Below are 19,150 nucleotides of genomic sequence, written 5' to 3'. Positions count from 1 at the left end.
CAATTTTTCAGCCCCCTCCTTGGGTCCAGATCTTGCACTGTCAAATGTCAACCTTGAAGTCAATCCATACACGCGAACTGTGGCCGACCTACTGTACTGTACTCATCTCCCTAGTACCTGTTTCATAGCTAAGGGGATCGGTCTACATTGGGGCCATTTCTCTACTGACCCCGAATTTAATTGGTATGCATGCCATCGTACTGCTTTCCAAGGGCGCTCAGACAGACCCCTTTCGGGAGTTGAAGTGGTTTCTTTATAGATCCACAAGGTAGTCCGTCTCATGCCCCTGGATGAGCTGTACTTAGTATGCGGTAGGTATGCTTGTACATGTACAGCCCTCGATGCGAAGCTTCCCCACAGACGTAAATGTGCGAGGATTGACATCCAAGGTAACCTAGCGCTTGGCTGTGCAACAGTTGGGCTTCTGCTCCAAGGAACTCGGTTGGTTCGAGTCAAACGCAGAGGTACTGTACCTCTTTGGACAATGCTCGCTAGAACAGCGTTTTCTTTCTTCTTTTCAGTCTTATAGTTCTTCCTTTCCAAGAAAACAAAAACAAAACAAAAAGTCCTTTGGATACTGTACGATAAACGGCTCTCTCAAAAACTGGAGATTAGATCATTCATGTCCTTTCAGAGGAACTGCGACAGGCCACTGTCATTTGAAGTCAAGCTGAGGCAAGGTTCCTGAAACCTCATGTCACATTTACAGTACTGTGTACAATACCGTACCTCGTACAGTTTGTACTGTACATAGAAAACAAACGAAGGCAGACTGCGGACCGAGATCGACCAGGCATCGGGGTCATTCCAATTTCCTCCTCCGAAGGAATGCTGCGGCCGATTGCACTAAGTACGGGGAAGACCGTCTCGTGGTTACTGATGATGATCCACCTCGTAACTGATCGGTATGTGCAGTATGGAACCACATGGGTGAGATTGGTGGACAAACCCGAAGTTGGTGTCAGTCTAGCACAGCCTGATAACATGCCTGTAACTCTCTCTGCCCGTCTCTCGCTCTCTCTCTCTCTCTCTTTCCTTGAGCCTTCTCCCAGTCTCCCTCCATTCCGGTAGTGTCGGCCATCGGGGGTCCGCTAAAACAGCCTCATGGTCTACGAGTAGGATTGCCGCTAACCCACGCCAGCCATTAGTGACGCAGCCCAGCCCTGCACATCGGTGCATCCATTCGGGTAAGGTTCCTTACCAACACATGGTCGAGCCATGCATTCATTCCCCCCCTCCCCCTTCGTCTCCCCCCCAGTCACCTTGCCCCCTCTTCCCCCCGTCTTCCACGGGTAATAGGTCTAATGGAGAAAGTATAAAAACCAAATAAATACAAGATAGATTTAAAAGATAATCAAATAAGACCGATCCAGAAAATCCCTCCTCCCCCATTCTCTTGTTCTAAAATGGGAAAAGCAAAAGAGAAAAAAAAAAAAAAAGAGGGAGAAAAAAAGGGAACCAAAATACAATGAAATTAAAATAAAAATAAAAGGATAATAGTCTTAGGAGCACGGACTAACACGGTTATCGCAACGGTTCAATCGAACCGTCACTGACGGACTACTTTCATTCGGACCCGGGGCTTAGCAGGCATAAGCTACAGACATGTTCGCCAGCTGATCGACCCATGGCTTTATTTTGTTTTAAATACTGATTGCCTCCTGCACATCTCTCATGATTCCCGAAAGCAAAGGCTGTGAAACTTCTAAGGCTCATTGCTATTACCTGCGCGACAGTACGCGACTATATAGTTGACCTTATATCCTCTCTCTCCCTTCAGTTTCCATTGAGAGCAACACCACCACATACTTTGCGCCTGACGTACCGGTAGCTTTATACATCTCTCTTCCCAATGCCCAGCATGCATCGTTCCTCCAACTACTCCTATCCTCAATCCTCCAGCTCGAGAAGTTCATCGAATCATGCTTCCAGCAGCGCCTTCAGTCCCAATGCCAACCCTAATGAAGATTGGACCAAGATCTCCGATCTTGCGGAGAGGCGCCGGATACAGAATCGAATCGCGCAGAGAAACTATCGTAAGTTCCTGATCTTGGCGAGCTGGGGAAAATAATGACTAATCAATCTCGTTTGTCTGTAGGCAAGAAGTTAAAGCGCCGCTTGGAAGATCTAGAGAAGAGAGCGGCGACAGCCTCGACGTCGCCTGAAAGAACTCTCGAGCGATCAGAACCACCGAAGGCGGTATCTACGGCCAAGTCAGGTCGTAGCCGACAGAGTCGGGCGTCCAAATCCAGTCAGAACACCACAAGCCACTCGCCCAGTGAGCGAGGCTCGTCCTACGACGGTTACTCCACTTCGGATGATCGAGGGTCAATGTTTTCTCACCAATGTACCCGTCAGCTTTCGGCATCACCACCCCCAGTATTTTCATACCCATCCTACTCGCATTTGGACCCGTATGGTCACTCGAGCTACGGTCAACCGCCGTCATATCACTCGATTGGAAGCAGCTACCATGATCTGCCCTACCACAACGAATACAATACTCACCTGCCTTCGATCCTTCCCGTCGCCATCTCAGCCACTGGACCATCGAAAAAGCCTCATTCGTATGCCGACGATGAGATTGTTAGTCCGTTCAGTATGAGTTATGCCTCCATGGCGGGCATTGATCTCTGTCCAACACCACAACACCTACCTGAGACCAATATCCCTGTACATACCCCTCTCTCTACACGACACATGTCGGTACTGGAGCTCCAGGGTTAATGGTGCTAATTCTGTCTCTCAGATGCCACCCTTGTCTTCAGCCCATAGCGATGGTCACTCCTCACCGTCGACCCCAGCAGAGCCTTCGCTGGGGACAGGGCCCCTCACACCCGAGTCGGGTCCGTGCTCTCCCCACATGTATCCTTTCCTATGACTGTGCGACTATAATGTCTTTCCCCCCGCTGGGCTTTCTTTATATCCTCTTGCCTTCCATTTCTCATGTTTACAAACTATAACGACTGCAATGATGTATTATTGGTATTCGGGCTTCAGGCGGCTCTACAACTTCTGTTTTCAAATAAATGGTGTCCCCAGGCCCCTCCTTCCAGAGCCTGCTTGTTTGATTGCTTAGAATAGTTCTCGTTGATTTGTCTTTTGTGTGTGTTTTATCCGAAAGACGGAGAGTTCAATCCACATTCTCCAAGGGGTGGATGCTCGACTAGGCTTCGAGGGATCAGTCAAAGAGTGTCTCTTTTGTTATGGACCTTGGACGCAGATAGAGGCATGGGGTTAGCGGCGTTCTTGTCACCAGACGGCCCTTTAGGGGTTTATTCGCGAGATTGGACTATTGAGGCTGAGCGCAAATAATGATACAGATCAATTCACTTTACTTCAATTAGGGAGCATCTTTCCAAGGGGTTAAGTCCGAATCTGAGCGCGAAAGAACAAAGAGACTGTGTGAGGTAGTTTTCTCTAATCCAATCTTTGGGCCGGACCGGTGGAGTAGCTAATTAATCTACCCTAGCCAGCTAGTGCGCGCAGATGCAATCAGGCTAGTGTGCACACGTATATACGTATTGCCTATGCGTTGACTCAACTCCCAGGCCTAATGTACCTATATATGATTAGTATACCCTAGTAAGGTAAGTAAATGAAGTAACTAGGTACGTACCGTGGACCACAGCTCGAGGGTGGGGGGTGGGAGGAAGGGGGGTGTGTGGGGTTTGGGTGGAACTCGAAGCCAGGAGCCTTCCGCCAGATACCTACTTGGCTCACATGTATGATTGGCTGGCTCGTCTGCACCCTTTCAGGTTCCATTGTTTCTTTTCAGCCCCCCCACTGCATTAGGGCACCTACGTAGGTAGTAGGTATCTATAGTGACTGTTGAATTACTCGGTATCTACGGAGTACACCCAGTGACCCTCGAAAAGCCTAGAGCCCGCGCTGAGCACTTTACCCTGTTTGGTAAGGCGTGCCTGCCATCAGCGGCTCGTCGGTCGGCCGCCCCGTGCCTTCCATTTTGAGTAAACCATGAGTGTCGCCCGCAGGCGCCCGCGCCCTCAGCTCCGGCTCTTCCACTCAAGCTTCCTCTTTGCTTGGGTCACTTTCACCATTTGTTTTGTACATACCCTACCTCAACAGATTGGCTCTCTGAGTTACATGCATCTCAACTCAAGTCGGAAGAGCGTGAAGCAGCAGCAGCAACTCCACTTACTCGTTACAGTACTCATCTGGGAGAATCACCCTCAATGGGGCCGAACATTTCACAACAACCGTGCATGGTTGGTTGCCCCCCCCCCCCCCCCCCCTTCCCCTTTCTGTCTTCGCTGCTCGCGGCGAGCCAGAAAAGGACTTTATATTAGGTTAAGGTGATCGCAAGGCCTTCCACTTTTGGGGCCGAGTGGTTTGCCTGGTCTGGATATCTCACCAACCGGAATGCAACCTTTGCAGGGATTTCTTGAATCGAGCTCAAAGACTTAGACTCGACCGCCAATCACTGTTGGCCAGTTTTTCCATCGATACGGAGACAGCGAGAAGCTTCAAGGCGGCTCTCTCTTGATCACAAAGACTCAAGGACTTTGGAGCCTTGGTGGTGAATCCAAAAGATCCTTAACCCACAAACCTCCACCACTGTAGCCGCTCAGCGCCTGGGCCAGAATCTAGCCCGGGCAACCGTGCCGCTCCCGATGATCCCCTCCCTTCTCCTTTGTTCCCCAGCAAGATCGAAACGGCAATGGTGGGATTTGAACGGGAACAAAAAAAAAGAAAGAAAAAAAGAAAGAAAATTGACAAGAAAAGCAAAGAAAAAAGGAAAAAAAAAAAGAAAGAAAGAAACCAACCACCGCTCTGTATGTGTACTACTGACTGATCTTGCTTTTCATTCCATGCCAGGAGGCTCTGCTCAAGTGGCCTAAGTGACGTATGCCACACGACTGCTGGCATGCTGCTGCTGCGCCTCCACACACCCTAGCAAGACGTAGTACAAATTATGTTAGCATCGACAGATTTGGGGATTCCAAATCACGTTCTTGCGCATCCTCACCCTCAACAGATGCTAGCTGACTTGCACCCAGGCTGGTTCATGGGTCTCGTCTCAAGTGTGCAGTTTGGATCGTTGTTCGGGTCTGTATCGGCTGAAGACAGTCTGGACCTATAACCCATGATATCTCGTCGTATTGCACGACTTAGCCCGGGGCCGTTCGCTTCAGATGGTAATCGTACTCGGAATTAATGCATATCACCGACTCTTAAAATCGGGCTACTCCACGAATCGCACAAGGGTTATTTTTGGTCGCAGTCAAGGCAAGTTCTGCTTATGACGATGTCCTCCTTTCTGAAACACGCACTATTGCTATCCCCGCGACTCTAGACTAGACAGTGCTGAAAATACCAGAGACCGGGCCTTGTTGGACAACACAATTGCGACGTATTTCACTTCTATGATTTCTATGATATCCACCTATCTCGAGAACATCGCTTTTCTCGTCCCTTTCACCATCGGCTACAGCATAGAGCTTACCTTGATTCCAGGTCCCGGGTTATGGGTCAAGATTCTTTCGATCAGAGGGCAGCCTTGTCACCCCCTTCCTCAGTAGAAGTGGCAGCCTTAGTCCGCTAGATGCGAGCAAGTAAGCCCATCCAACCTCTCGGGACTAAGTCAGGGCCGGTTACATGTGAGAATTCGTCCGGACCAATTTGTCCATACACCCTCCGGCACCCTTTGAGGTAACTCTTTCATCGCGGTATCGTGCAACACACCGTGGAGATACAGCCCAGCGGTACCAACCAGGATAGCCCTCTCCCGGCGCGGCTGAGACTATGATTTGAGTCACGAATTATTCCAACGTTGCAACGATCCCAGACACCCCGGCACCGGGTTACATGGAATTTGGGCGATTCAGAGGACAGGAACGCATCCCTGCCTTCGAAAGGGCTCCCCTCACTCGGTCGGAGCTCGTATAGACGGGCAGCCATCGGGTCACGCTAATGTGAGATCCCAGTAGCATCGGGTGCAAATCCATCAAGCATGATGAATGGAAGAAAGAGAGAGTAAATCAAGCAGAAAAAGGGGGGGATAAATGAAAGACGAAAAGATGAAAAGAAATGAAAACAATAAGAACCGACGCGGCTCAACCAAAGGTCTGTCGGTCATAGCCAAGGGCAGACGAACGGTGAAATCCGACCCCGTCTATGCCGTAGACAGTAAGTGAGCGGACCGTGCATCATATCGGCAAGCACATGAAGACGTGAAGATGCCTATAGGATTGGACGGTTGGACGCCTAAGAGGATTATAGAACTGATAGATGTCCCCATGCATACAACCAGGCTCATGCCGCCGATTACAATTGAGAATATATCACAAATCGGGACCTGAATAAATAATGCTGACCGAGGATTTTCAACGGTGCCAATATCATCGTCCCCATACGCATCATCACTTTAATTCTTCCGATGGTTGAAGATTACGGTCGATGCAATCAGATGTATGTATCCGAGCCCCCCCCCACTGCATTGTTCAGAAGGTTGCCTGTTCTTAATATATGGACCACGTGCGGAGCGGCCCCTCCGCCAGGAGATACGGCCATAGATAGAAATCTGCACTCGTCAGATCTGTGGCTCTCTGGTGGTGTACTGTACTCCCCACTCCTCCGTAGAAGCAGGCAGGTTTCGACTCTCCACCCCTCCCAAAGTGCAGATGAGTGATTTAGGTAACCAATGGCATATATGGTTAAGCTACTTGTGCTGTTTATTTCTCTCCCTATTTGATTTGCCCACAGTATCTCTATCTCCTTTTTTTTGGGTCTTGCCTTGGGTTGTCGGACCTCCAGGTTGGCATGCCGGATACTCTGCAAGGAGCGAGAAGTAAATTAGCCATTGGCGGTTGTCACCTGAGGGCTACTACTACTAGTTACCTAGTTAGTTAGTTGTTAGGCGACTATGACTGAGCCTAGAGCGGACTCGGACTTCGCCGAAACGCAAACCGCCCCCCCCGCCCCCCCAATTCCCCAATATACTGTACTAACATACCTGCTGTAACTTGTTACGGAAAGTCCGAATGCCCCCGTGATGCTGGTCCCGGCAGTATCCTCTCGCTTCTGGTTCAGAGGAACACCAGACAATACTGGGGCTCGGTGAATTTGCTTCTTTCCTGGAATTCAGACACTTCTCCTGCGCAACTACGATTCAATCAACAAGCTAATTGTCCGCAGCATAAATAATCTTGTGCATGGTGTATTTGTACTGTATTTGTGAACGTGAATCTGTATGCCAAAGACGATAACTTGACTCAACGACGCCTGAATGCAGGTCAACAGGAGGAGCGAAGCATAAGGCAACGTGAGACAAGATTACTGAACATGAGTAGATATATGAGCTTTGGGCCGATACGCATGGCAGCGAACGGACTAGGTGGTGTTTGCCGGCAGCGGTTTGACTCCGTTACGGTGCAATTCGAACCTCGCTGGGAGGAGATGATGGTAGACAGACAAGTCGAATGAGGAAAGTGAATTTAAAAAGGCAAAAAGAGAAACAGGAGATAAACTCAATCCTTCAAAAGAGCAAAGGAGTCCAGGAGACATGAGGAGGTTGTGTTCACACAAGTAGCCCAAGAAAAAAAAAAAGAAAGAAAAAGTGCGACGTTCTCATCCAAACATGATCACGAGTACTTCAGCCAGCTTCTGTGCCGTTGATGCTCATCTGATCCGGGTTGTACCGGCGCCTTCGCATTGGGGCTTTCTTCCGTCTGGCGATGGCGGCGTTCTGAGCAGCGGTGCCGTTGCCACTACCCATCTCCATATCGCCATCGTTGTCGGCCTCTCCATGTAGCGCTTCGTACCGAGACATCTCGTCCAGCTCACGGATATCAATCGGTTTCATGCGCAGCCACTTCATGCGCGGGCCTGACCGTGATCTCTCTGAAACGCGGAATCCATAAATTCGTGATTCATAAATGCGGCCCGGGCCGAGACCGGGGCTGAAATTGACCGTGCGCATGCCGTTGATCTCAACGGGCTGGTTAGGAGGGGGAACATCTGGAGACACCTGGTTGTTGATCGAGGAAGATGTCAAGGAGGAAGAACGCGTGGGAGACAGAGCTGACAGGGAATTGTCCATCCGAGATCCGATGTCCAAATCGGGGAAAGTCATAAAAAACAGGCACCCAAAGGTAGTACCGAAGAAGGCGCCATCGACCGAGTGGAAGCGACTGTTTGGAGGTGTGTATAGGTCCTGGCAGCTGGGACAGAACAGTTTGACTGTCTCCTGCCCCGGGGTATCTGAGCGACCGACAGGCAGGACCCTGCAACCATTGCAGTACACTCTGGGACAAACACCGAAATGTTGCATCTCGTACTTCTCAAGCATCTGTTGAATGCCAGGCCGCGAAGTGATGTACCGTTGATGAATCAAGCCGTACAATAGCTCGGCAGAACTCTCAATCACACTCAAATCGCTTGCCACCCGTGCATGCCTGCGCTCTCCAGCTCTCCGGTAGCCCGGAGGCTTGTCATCGCCCAGTATCTCATCTTCATCCTCTTCCTCTTCCTCTTCCTCCTCATCCTCGTCGTCTTCCTCCGGCTCCACGTCCAAGATCATTTCCAGCGCCTCCTTGTACATGGGCACTTGCGACTGAAGGCCAGTGAGGTTGAAGTCATCTTCGATGAAATCCTCGGAAACTTCTGCGAAGAACTCATGGCCCATCAAGGAGCAGAACGAGGAGATCCATGACTCCGGTGCACCTTCCGACGACGACATATCGAACGAGTCCGACGCGGATGATGAGGGCGTTGATTCAGACAGTTGACTCAGATCCAGCCTGTCTAGGCCGTCGGCCAACGCCGAACCTGTCTCTCTCGACACGTTGCCGAGCTAACGGGGGAAACCAGGCTTCCGATATGAATCTCGTTCCGAGACAGAGCGCGGGCTGAAACCTGCACCGGCTATATCGAGTGCCGGGTACAAGTTTAATCGTGTTCCTTGCGGTACTCCCTTAAACAAGAGGGAGAAGATACGAAGCACAGGGTTTCAGGTGCTAAGTGGGAAAGGGCCGTGGAAGGGAAACTGCTGAGATGGTCAATTAGAAACCGTACATCATCTGCCTGGCTGATAAGGCGAGGGGTCATTGGCAATGTGCGGGCCGGCGGATTATTGTGCGATGAGGGATGTCGACGATAATAGTTTGGTGTATTGGGGCATCCACTAACCAGCGAATCACTTAAATGGACATGGAACGTCACAGATCAGGCTCAGAAGCAAAGTCCAAGAGTCACCAAAGGAGTGGCAAGCTAGGGATGAGGCTGGATCAGGCACTCCCAGCTCGGTTCTGGATGGATGGATCGACGGAGGTTGTCGAGGGGCTTCCGAAATTAGATTCGTGGGGCGGTGAGAGGGAACGAGAGATAGAGGCGGGACTTGAATTTCAGCTCATTGAAGGCAAGAGAAGACCAAGACGAAAGCAAGCCCGCTGGTGCCAGCACTCATACCAGCATGAGATCAAGTTTTGTTCCGATATAATATAATGGCAACCGTTGCTCCTTCTCTGGGAAAGCATCGGAGGTGAGCCTTTCATGTACTGCACCCACACGATCACGTGATTAGTTTTACACCACCCTCTCGACGACGGATTCTACCGAACAGACGAATTACTATGGATACTATGAATGATCAAGGCCCTAAGTCTGGCATGAAGAACGATTCGGAAAGCTCTCATTCATCGGCGATGTGATAGCCACAGACAGGCTGTAGCCACATCCTGAATACAGCTCAAACGTCTAAAATAAATTCCGTATAACACGCGACCATTCGCCTTCATCTCCAAGAACACCTGAAAACCCTTCCCCGGTGTTTTGGATCTCCCCATCCTGGCCAATAAAGCCACTAAGGCTCTCTGACGCCCCTCCCGAAGTCATGAAATTGCCAAAACCCCCAACCGCCTCGAAAAGATTCGTAAGTTCATGGCTCATCTGCAGCCCATTCAGCGGGCTGTTTCCTAGCTCTCCAGTGCCATTCACCGACCCATACACCGAAAGATCCTCGATCTGGTGGCCAGCCAGTCCGGCCATTGCGACAGCCGCGGAAGAATGAGGGTCGTTGGAATCAGTGCCAAAAGGTCGTACAATGACACCCAACCGTTCGCCTATCTTGCGGAGACCCTTGATTGTCTTCCAGAGTCGCTTGGATACATAAGATTTGGTACTGAACCCGCTGACCAGCTCAAGAGCCATGTAAAATTCGTCCCGCACTTGCCGGTTGAAGTCATTCGGTGCATGGCATACAGCGAGGAAGAGGACCGCTAAGGCGGCAACTAGAAAATAGTTGAAAGTGATTTGCTGCGTGCGATAGATGTCGGACGTCCCGTTGAGCCGAGTGAGCACTCGAATCGTGTCTTTTGCAATGTCCACCACGGTCTGCGCGTGACCTTTGTCTTCCGCGATGCTCACCGCGGAATGCAGCACCGGCCGGTAAATGAGGATCCGAAGCTGATTCATGCGTAGATATAAGAGAATCCTCAATCTTCGAAGACCTCGGCTAGTTGACTCACCATGGTGATGCTTTGGAACATCGACTGGGTAGAACTTCAGCCCATCCGGAACCTGTTTATACCATTGTAGAATCTGATAGTCCAAATAGCCAATCTCATCGTGTCGTATGTCAGTTGCTCCTTCTGAGCCAAGTCCAGAGTACCATATCTTGGAGCTGATACGATTGTACGATATCATGCACCTAAGATAAAGTAGAGACGCGTCCTAAGGATCGGTTAGCTCTACGAGTAACTGGTTCGATGATCGAACGACGGCGCTCACCGGCTCGGGCAGATTGGGATCAATGTCTTCATCTTGAATGATGAAGGGAAGCCCAGTACCAAAGCTCCAACGCCTGTCCAAACTATATACCGACCAAAATGTCTTCACAATGGTAGGCCACTGGTCTTCGTTGGGAAATGATTTTGCCAGCGCATCTCGTCGGTGCAGGCCCATTTCAAGACACATACGCGCTGCAATGCCAACGATACGGTATGCCATGGCATCATCATCCGAATGGAAATGAAAGGTTGCCTAGACACATGGTCAACAATCGTATTTTGGTGGTTCCAGAACAGGACATACCATTAAACCATATAGTTGAATAGTCCTAATGTCCAGTGGATCCCAGATTTTAGCTTCAGCAACCGGCTTGACATTTAGGTACAGGCGCCGTGCTAGCTCGCTCTGGCCGCCCCCTTCTATCACCAAAGTGATTGCGAGAATCATCTTCAAAAGAAGCGTGCTATCGTCATGGAGGCCATCTGCACCGGGGAGACCTCTCTGTGCAAAGCCAGTCCGTGTTGCAGCTTCCACAAATGTGTAGAGCAAGTTCACTTGTTGCGCTACCTGTTCAATATCTATGAGAGGATACATGATTCCAACTTCCTCCTCGTACACCTGGCAAAGTCGCAGGGCTTCATCCCTCTTGATAACCCATATCGGGTCTTTAGTTGGATGTATTGTGGAAACAAGCTGTCCCACATGCGGAGGTGAACCGGCAGGGGTGGCATGTGCTGTGGTGAGATCATCTGTTATCTCCTCAGCTGGCGCAATGCCCATGCTCTGCAAGCTGGAACGTGCGACATCAAAGTTGAAAGCAGAGCTAGTAGGGCCCTGAAAGCGCGGATGCTTCATGCGAGGTTTCCCCAATGGTGCATGCATTGGCGTGAAGACTGATTGGGAGCCATCTCGAGAGAACCCATCGAAGCCCGGTGGGTCTAAAGACGATCGCTGAGACCGAAGATCCTTTAGGTTGGAAAAAAGACTATTGACTTGATCTTGCAAAGTCTTAATTTGGTCTTTCATCGAACGAAATTCTCTATGTAAGATGTTCGGTGAGCCATGGCGCCTCGGGGGTGTATGTGACGCGGAATCAAGGGAATCATTGCCCAGTCGACTTACTCGGAATCCTTGAAATTGTTGTTGCAGCAGTTCGGGGCATATCGGCCTAGGATAATCACTCAGCTTGTCCCTTGCATCGACGTCATCTCTGAGTTACACAGCCCTCGCGGTGACAACTAACACTCGAGATTAAGGTGTCCGCAGCGTTGGCAAGGTACCTGGCCGTTGCACTTAATCTTGCGCCGCTTGCATTCATTACTAAACACAAAGGAAAGAACCCAGCCTTGTGTCAGCAAATTGGAGTCCCGCAAATGACTGAGGTCTGGGATTTTGTCTCGGTGGATTTTAGAGCCGGAATCATACCATGCGATAGAGATGTAGCGATTCCGCTTGGTGCGAGTATGCGTTCCGTTAGTCTGTTCCGCCTTCCTCTTCGTCGCATCGGCGGCCGGGGCTTCGTTCTGGTCCGTGGAGTCCGGCTGGGGTGGTGCCATATCAGTCTGGGGAGGCTCTGAAGCCATTTTAGGTGAGAAACACGATGCGACGATTGCTCGTTGGCGTGGAAGCAAGCAGTGACTGGTGCGGATAGATTCCTTCTCCTCAGTGGATGGGCGCGCGGGGTTTCCGTTTTCCCCAGACGGGTGAACGGTCGGACTGGGTCCCGGTTACGTAGAGTGAGAGAGTGACTCTAAGGCGGTAAGCTTATCACTTTCCAAGTTAAGAATTGGCCCAATTTGGGGAAGGGAACTGGTAGAAGCTCGGGGCGGAAATTTCCCCGACCTTCCAGTCTCCCCCCAACCATGTTGGCCTGAAATTTGAAAACACCGCACCAGAATATCTGCCTGCCAGATCGATTTACTAGTTATATCTCACCAATCTGGATGAAGGTCCCCCAACGGTCATGTTACAATAACCTCCGGGTATGGAGGAGGCACTTTCACTGCAACCAACCAAGCCAACAGTGCCTCAGCTCTTTCTCCACGACGGCATCGCAACGCCAGTACCGCCCATTGGAATCCCTCGAGGATTTTAAGCCCGACCACTTTCGTCAGGCATACTTCGTCCCTGAACACCCTATAATCCTCCCCCTCCGATATTTTCAAACCCTTCCCGCCTTCGAGAAATGGTTCCGCGACTCGCCGTCCCGATTGGACACCGCCTATCTCAGTCAATATGGCGCGGATGCTCTGGTTCCCTTGGAGCTGACACAGGCTCCTGCTAGAACTAGTACTGGAGCGGCTGAGCATGGCTTTCGGCAGTTCTATGCGCCCCTAAGCCTATTCCTCGAATGGATATCTACTGCGGAATCTCTCGAATCGCACACTATGCGTCTGTACCTGGCGCAGTGTCAGCTCCTTGACTTGCCGCAGGTCCTTCGCGACGATCTCCCCACCCCAGACCTGGTTGCGCAGGTAGGAAAGGGCGATGTCTACGATACAAACATTTGGATCGGATATCCGCCTACGTATACCCCTCTTCACCGCGATCCGAACCCAAATTTGTTTGTCCAGCTGGCCGGACGGAAGGTGGTGCGATTGTTACCACCCTCGGAAGGGCAAAGGGTATTCGGCGCGGTGCGACGCCGACTGGGGAAGAGCGCCGGCCGCGAATCTGCTGCAATTCGGGGAGATGACATGATGCACGGCGAGGAGAGGGTGCTGCTTGAGCAGGCTGTCTGGGATGATGCAGCTACCGAATCTAGTGGTCCCATCGGATTCGAAGCGCACCTAGAGGCTGGAGACGGTATGTTCATACCTCGAGGATGGTGGCATAGCATCAAGGGACTGGGGGATAGTGTGACTGCTTCGGTAAGATCCCATGCTGTCACGTTCGCCAAAGGGAGTTTACTAATCCTTCACCAGGTCAACTGGTGGTTCAGATAATAAGTGCTGCCAAATGCAGCTATAGTCCGTAGATTGTAAAAAAAAAAAAAAAAAAAAAAAGTAGAATCGAATCATACGTTTCCCCGTCTATAGTATACAACTCTATTATGGGAAAGGGAAAAAGAAAACAAAAAAACAAAGAAGAGTCACCACAAACAGGGGGAAGATTTTTCGATCGCATTGGAAGCACCTCGAAGCCTGTATTCTCAGTAGTGAAGCTATAGAGGGCAAGTGTTGGTTGTCCCTCACTAAAGTTCTAGAATCCTCTCCTCGCCGCGGCCCCGCCCAAGAGCTCCCTCTCACCACCTTATTCCACCTCACAAGATAAAAAAATCCCTTTATTTTCTGTTTGTCACACGTCACTCGATTCCCTTTCTCTCTCTCTCTCTCTTGCACCCTACTAAAGCTACAGCTTAGGTAACTGACATATAATGCACATGTCTGGCCCTTTGACCCGTGCCTCTCTCCTCAACATTCTCCTCAACCCACTTCTTACCACATCCACATCCACCCGCGCATTGGCGATCAGTACGCCACGATTCCAGTTCCATCTCCCTAGTTATCCGCATTGCTTCGCTACTCATCTTTACCGTCACCATAACACCAGTTTCTGCTCAACGATGTCGACGGCCACTTGCCAAGAGCCTCAGACTACGGGCACCGCCACCCTCTCTGAAAATCAGGAGCGGAAAGAATACCTGGCTCTTCCAGATGCAAATAGTGTCGACTCTGCGACGCGACAGCTCGACGTCAGTGGTGATGGGTCATCCGTGAAGCTGGACCATCTAGGCCCGTTGGTCGTCAACCAGGATGGAACACTATCGAGAATCTCCAACTGGGAGCAAATGACCGAGATCGAGCGGACAAATACATTGAGAGTCTTGGGCAAACGGAACAAATTGAGGATGGATGCTATCAAAAAGGAACAGAACCAGGGACAGGAAAACTAGGTAGTCTCACAACTGGCACCGAGAAGAGACAATTCGGTCGCGTCGGCTGCTGGAGGGCGATTCTGCGAATCGTAACGTCTTGTGCTGTTGTTATATGCTTTCTACACCGGTTGAATAATTTACAGGGACGCATAGCCGGACCGCGCGTCACATTCACAACTATCTTGATCATATATCTCCCGCCTGTAGCAATAGAACACATCATGTTTGCCACCTCTCTTTGGTCCGACGATGTAAGTAGATCAGCCGAACAGCCAATCGCCAAATCGTGAGAAAGGATTACTGTGTCTTGTCAGTTCACATGAATCGTCATGGCAGTCATGCATACTCGTGGGGGGTTGAGGGCTTACCGCGAAGGTACTTCAACATAGCTCTTCGTATACTCATCTATATCATCCACACCAGTCATTATATCAACCTCTTCGGGCTTCCAAAGCTTTGTCCGGCAAAATAATTTATAGCCGACATAAATGATCGGAAACACCGCGATCATCGTGTACGAAAACAAGAATGTCGGTACGTCCCAGTTACCGGGCAGGAATACTGTGTATCCTCCGACGAAGGTCATGACGAATGTGGAGACCAAAGCTATGTAGGCGACATAAGGTTGGCCCCAACTCCGGTAGGGTAGAGTCTGCCGGGCCACGCCCTGTACGATCAGAGCTTTTCTAAATCTAGTGTATGTGAAGGTGATGACTGAGAAATTGATGAGTTGGGAGGCTGTCATCTGTCACTCTGGTCAACATTTGAGCTAATGGCACGTTCTGCGAGGGGACCCTACCAGACTAACAAACCAGTTAAGTACGACTGCTGAGCCATTGGAAACCTGTAAGAACGCAAGGAGAGAGATAAGAAGCACGACCAGCACGCAGTAGATCGGTATACCCTTCTTGGTGCACTTGGTGAGGATACGTGGCGCCTTGCCATCAAGCGCAAGCCCGTAAAGGCTACGGCTGGCGCAGTAAACATAGCTGTTACCCGCGCTGAACGAAGCAAGGAGAATCATGGCATTGACGATGTGTGGCAGCACGGGGATTTGCAACCGATCCATTGCAATCACATAAGGCGATGACGCAGCGCCGGGCAAATCTTGTTCAAACGCAGCCGCCATTTCGGGGTCGTTATAAGGAACCAAAATGCCGATGCAAAGCACCCCCAAAACAAAGAATGCCGTGAGCCGAAGAAATATGCCGTTGTAAGCCTTCGGTAAAACTCCACGAGGATTGACTGCCTCCCCGGCAGCCATTGAGACGTAATCTGGTCCGGCAATGGTGAAGCTGGCCTGAATCAAACAAGCCAAGAACCCAAGCCATCGCCCAAGATCGCCAGGTTTGTAATATTCTGCGAAGGCTCCAGGATTCCTCCAGTACCGGAAGCCGAACCGGTCGCCGAGAGGATTGCCTCCAACCATCACAATAAATGTGAAGAATATCAACCCCACGCTGAGTAAGACTTTGCTGAGAGAAAGCCAGAACTCAGACTCGCCATACCATTCGACGGCAAAGAGATTCAAAAGACTAAAGAGTCAACAGGTTCAGATCTGGTTAGAAAAGTGCGGTCCAACGGTTCATCAAAATGCAGGAGAGGCCACGCACACGTAGAGTGCCAGTACAATGATAACAATCCCGGCAACTGGGACTACATCACTCCAGTAGTTGATGATCATATTACATGCCGTAACTTCGAACGGAACCATAACGGCTTCGAATATGAAGAAGTTGTAGCCAGCAGCCACGCCGAAGGCTTCGTCGACATATCGACCAGCGAATCTAATGAAAGGTGATGAGATGGGCAAGTAGGTAACCATTTCTGCCAGGCCTAGCACAAGAATTTGTTCAGCGACGGTCATACCAGGTGAAACGGATACAGGGTGCCTAGGGACTGATGATCGGCAGAAACGCAGGCGTATTCATGCTTTCAAAGGTTCTCAATCTCGAAATAGTGCAAGGCTCGAGGTGCATTTGTTGGCAGAGAGGTAGAACCGGAAATATGATTTTGGACCGCGAGGGGAGAAGCCAACAGGATTGAACAATAGGGCCTCTTACAGACTGTTATACAGAGGATGACTAGGGACCTATTCCAAGAGCATATAAGATTTGGCATTCCACGTACGGTGAAAAGAGGCATTTGATCACAAAGGCCATATGCAAAGCCGTGCTATTTCACAGCCAGATCAAATATGTGCAGCAGGCATATCCTACTTAAGTTTCCACGGGGGTTGTAAAGACAGCTCGTTCAAGTTGACCAGCAGGTCTCAATGCGTCATTCAACCAGTGGATGCATTGGCCGATTTGCAGTGACAGTTGACTCACTCATTGAGGCAAGCTCTCTGGGACAATATTTGCCGGTTTGAGATGGAAGAGGGTAACAGTAGGGGAGGGGAGGAAGGGTAGTATGCAGACAAATCGGGGGCAGTATTGGGAAACTAACCAAATCAAAAAGGCCAGGAACAGGCTGCCAGGGCCGCCATGCATCAAGCCTTTACCAATCTGCACATATAGTGCTGTGCCAATTGTACCGCCGATGCCAATAAGTTGTATGTGCCTGGGCTTAAGCTTGCGATGTGTATGGTCGGAGGCGAATGTGTTTGAACAGACAGCAGACTCTTCACTGCCATTGACAACCCCACCCTTTTCATGGGGTTCTTGGTGACTGGCAGCATGCTTGCTATCAGGACAATCTATCGTCGGGGATCGCCCCTCATGGATAACAGTCGCAATGGTCATCTGCGAAGCGTGTATATGGCCTTAACCCAAAACTGCAATTCTGGTTCATTCGGATGGGCGAAGACCAAGGATCGACAGAAGGCAGAAGGCGCTGCATGAAAAAAATGCAGAAAGAAACTCCGGAGAGGAGACCAAGGGCTAAGAAAGCAGCGGACGAAGGGAGACCGTCGTATATGTAGCAAGCCACTAGCAGCGGGCGTGAGACGGTATCATGATCGTAATCACCATGATTTATTACAGTTGCCTGCTGAATTGGCTGGCCTACCTCGGCAGGTATGTCAAGAGACACGCAAAAAAGCAAATCATAGAGCAAGAAGGATATCTCCAGCACGGTCGACTCCATTTTGGCTCCCCACAATGGCGGGCAGATAATAAGGCCCTTACTTCTAGCCCGGAGATGGACAACAGACAAGCGCGGAGGGACCAAAGGGAGGGCTCAGAAAACCCCACAGCAAAATTCCTTGACCCATGAGGCTTCCATCAATTATATGTAGCTAACAAATGTCAACCAAAGGATTTCCAATGCCAGCCTCCGAAATAATGATGGCTCCAGGATTGCATCAAAGGAAAAGAGGAGAGGGTAGGTAGGTCATTGTCAAATTGGTATGATCTGGCGGGGTGCGAGAAGTGTGCGGGAACTTGTTGGAGAGAGAAAGATGGGGTGGGGGACGCCAGTTTACAACAATTTCAAGTCACGGAGCACGGAGAACAATACGTAGCGTAGCCTAACTTTAGACTTTTTACTGTCTGTTGTGAATAAAATGATTACAGAACCAAGACATACGGTCAGGACATAACGTCACTGCCCGAGGCGCCCATTTGCTGCGATCACATGACGACAATGTGCTGTATGTACATACTGTACGGAGTAGTACGGTCTTCAAGGCTCATTCTAACCGTGCTACTTGCAGAGAACATCTCATTTATCAAGGCCGGAGAGGAGGTGAATCATGGTAAATTTGACAACTCGATGGCCTCAGTAAAGCACCAGCAGAAAATTGTCCAGCCAGAAAAAACAAATGCAGTGAAACTCCAAAGAGCGCCATTGTTACGTCCAACCAGATCTGCTTCGGTAGAATAGAGAGAGAGAGAGAGAGAGGGGCAGGTTGTAAGCCCTCATGAACCCAATCCAGCGTCTAGTGGGATCGCGCTGTCGTTTCGGTTTCTGCGGTCGACGGACGACTTCGGCCTTGGACAGGAGGCTTCTGCCCCAGCCAACTTGGAGGAAAGAAGCCATCATTATCTTCAAAATATAGGTGATGCGATAAGTCTGGCTCCAGAGGGCTCTGCTGGCGAGTTTGTGAGTGGGGAGCCTCACCGACTTCGGGCCTCTCTGTCGGGAGAGGTACGGACTCAAACTTCCCCGGCTGATCGAAGTGACTTGGGGACATTGTTTGAGCAACAGTGATAATTGAAGTTGGAGGAGATAATGCGATGATAACAAATCAGCGGATCTGAAAATATATGAGAATTCTGAGAGGTAGGTGGATGTTCGTCATTGGGAAATGCACAGTATTCGGATGAATACAGTTGTTGGCCAGCATTCCGAAGTTCTTTACGTCAGATGCCCAAAGTAGTCGTATTATGCAAATTTGGTACTCGAAGTACTGTGTGCCCTCCAAGTACAGTACATGCAACCTCAATCTTTATATAGATTGAAAGACGGTGGAAGAAAACAGGCTGCTGATCAATGAAACAATAACCTTAACCTCCTCAGTTTGTTGAGTTTTGAGTATGAAAATACTTTCAATGAGGAAAAAAAAAAAAAAAAAAAAAAAAA

The 19,150-nt window shown here is 50.1% G+C and overlaps 10 protein-coding genes across 10 annotated transcripts; 4 read left to right on the top strand and 6 right to left on the bottom strand.

Annotated features, from left to right (window-relative positions):
- The first annotated feature begins 1,424 nt into the window (after nucleotides 1–1,424).
- BO72DRAFT_453006 (bZIP transcription factor) lies at nucleotides 1,425–2,944 on the top strand. Its single transcript, XM_040945880.1, has 3 exons — nucleotides 1,425–2,036; nucleotides 2,099–2,673; nucleotides 2,750–2,944. Exons 1-3 carry the CDS (start codon nucleotides 1,853–1,855, stop codon nucleotides 2,879–2,881), a joined length of 891 nt encoding a protein of 296 aa, XP_040796099.1. The 5' UTR covers nucleotides 1,425–1,852; the 3' UTR covers nucleotides 2,882–2,944.
- Nucleotides 2,945–3,886: 942 nt separating this feature from the next.
- Nucleotides 3,887–4,439, top strand: BO72DRAFT_290886 (uncharacterized protein). Its single transcript, XM_040940358.1, has one exon. It carries the CDS (start codon nucleotides 3,979–3,981, stop codon nucleotides 4,318–4,320), a length of 342 nt encoding a protein of 113 aa, XP_040796098.1. The 5' UTR covers nucleotides 3,887–3,978; the 3' UTR covers nucleotides 4,321–4,439.
- Nucleotides 4,439–5,176, bottom strand: BO72DRAFT_290883 (uncharacterized protein). Its single transcript, XM_040940357.1, has 2 exons — nucleotides 4,991–5,176; nucleotides 4,439–4,914 (listed from the first exon to the last, which is right to left on the bottom strand). Exon 2 carries the CDS (start codon nucleotides 4,888–4,890, stop codon nucleotides 4,558–4,560), a length of 333 nt encoding a protein of 110 aa, XP_040796097.1. The 5' UTR covers nucleotides 4,891–4,914; nucleotides 4,991–5,176; the 3' UTR covers nucleotides 4,439–4,557.
- Nucleotides 5,177–7,615: 2,439 nt separating this feature from the next.
- On the bottom strand, nucleotides 7,616–8,701 carry BO72DRAFT_390312 (casein kinase II subunit beta; the record flags this gene model as incomplete). Its single annotated transcript, XM_040941802.1, has 1 exon — nucleotides 7,616–8,701. One exon carries the CDS (start codon nucleotides 8,699–8,701, stop codon nucleotides 7,616–7,618), a length of 1,086 nt encoding a protein of 361 aa, XP_040796096.1.
- A 931-nt stretch (nucleotides 8,702–9,632) lies between these two features.
- BO72DRAFT_453002 (transcription factor domain-containing protein) lies at nucleotides 9,633–12,463 on the bottom strand. The gene is made up of 6 exons (XM_040945879.1): nucleotides 12,175–12,463; nucleotides 11,993–12,069; nucleotides 11,872–11,917; nucleotides 11,053–11,788; nucleotides 10,750–11,001; nucleotides 9,633–10,692 (listed from the first exon to the last, which is right to left on the bottom strand). Exons 1-6 carry the CDS (start codon nucleotides 12,330–12,332, stop codon nucleotides 9,718–9,720), a joined length of 2,244 nt encoding a protein of 747 aa, XP_040796095.1. The 5' UTR covers nucleotides 12,333–12,463; the 3' UTR covers nucleotides 9,633–9,717.
- BO72DRAFT_440409 (putative JmjC domain protein) lies at nucleotides 12,442–13,729 on the top strand. The gene is made up of 2 exons (XM_040943448.1): nucleotides 12,442–13,619; nucleotides 13,674–13,729. The coding sequence occupies exons 1-2, from the start codon at nucleotides 12,693–12,695 to the stop codon at nucleotides 13,692–13,694; spliced, it is 948 nt and encodes a 315-aa protein (XP_040796094.1). The 5' UTR covers nucleotides 12,442–12,692; the 3' UTR covers nucleotides 13,695–13,729.
- A 244-nt stretch (nucleotides 13,730–13,973) lies between these two features.
- On the top strand, nucleotides 13,974–15,041 carry BO72DRAFT_453001 (uncharacterized protein). Its single transcript, XM_040945878.1, has 2 exons — nucleotides 13,974–14,926; nucleotides 14,995–15,041. Exon 1 carries the CDS (start codon nucleotides 14,126–14,128, stop codon nucleotides 14,642–14,644), a length of 519 nt encoding a protein of 172 aa, XP_040796093.1. The 5' UTR covers nucleotides 13,974–14,125; the 3' UTR covers nucleotides 14,645–14,926; nucleotides 14,995–15,041.
- BO72DRAFT_501288 (putative general amino acid permease (Agp2)) lies at nucleotides 14,887–16,451 on the bottom strand (the record flags this gene model as incomplete). The annotated part of the gene is made up of 4 exons (XM_040948966.1): nucleotides 14,887–14,926; nucleotides 14,995–15,371; nucleotides 15,426–16,161; nucleotides 16,240–16,451. The coding sequence occupies 4 exons, from the start codon at nucleotides 16,449–16,451 to the stop codon at nucleotides 14,887–14,889; spliced, it is 1,365 nt and encodes a 454-aa protein (XP_040796092.1).
- Nucleotides 16,452–17,067: 616 nt separating this feature from the next.
- BO72DRAFT_346528 (uncharacterized protein) lies at nucleotides 17,068–17,223 on the bottom strand (the record flags this gene model as incomplete). Its single annotated transcript, XM_040940667.1, has 1 exon — nucleotides 17,068–17,223. A coding segment is annotated over one exon (156 nt), but the record flags the coding sequence as incomplete, so codon positions are not given.
- A 910-nt stretch (nucleotides 17,224–18,133) lies between these two features.
- On the bottom strand, nucleotides 18,134–18,779 carry BO72DRAFT_452996 (uncharacterized protein). The gene is made up of 2 exons (XM_040945877.1): nucleotides 18,689–18,779; nucleotides 18,134–18,613 (listed from the first exon to the last, which is right to left on the bottom strand). Exons 1-2 carry the CDS (start codon nucleotides 18,759–18,761, stop codon nucleotides 18,507–18,509), a joined length of 180 nt encoding a protein of 59 aa, XP_040796090.1. The 5' UTR covers nucleotides 18,762–18,779; the 3' UTR covers nucleotides 18,134–18,506.
- Nucleotides 18,780–19,150: the final 371 nt, after the last annotated feature.

The sequence above is a fragment of the Aspergillus fijiensis genome (assembly GCF_003184825.1).
Source record: "Aspergillus fijiensis CBS 313.89 unplaced genomic scaffold BO72scaffold_82, whole genome shotgun sequence".
In the NCBI taxonomy this organism is placed as follows: Eukaryota; Fungi; Ascomycota; class Eurotiomycetes; order Eurotiales; family Aspergillaceae; genus Aspergillus; species Aspergillus fijiensis.
This window is presented reverse-complemented; position numbering and strand designations above follow the sequence as displayed.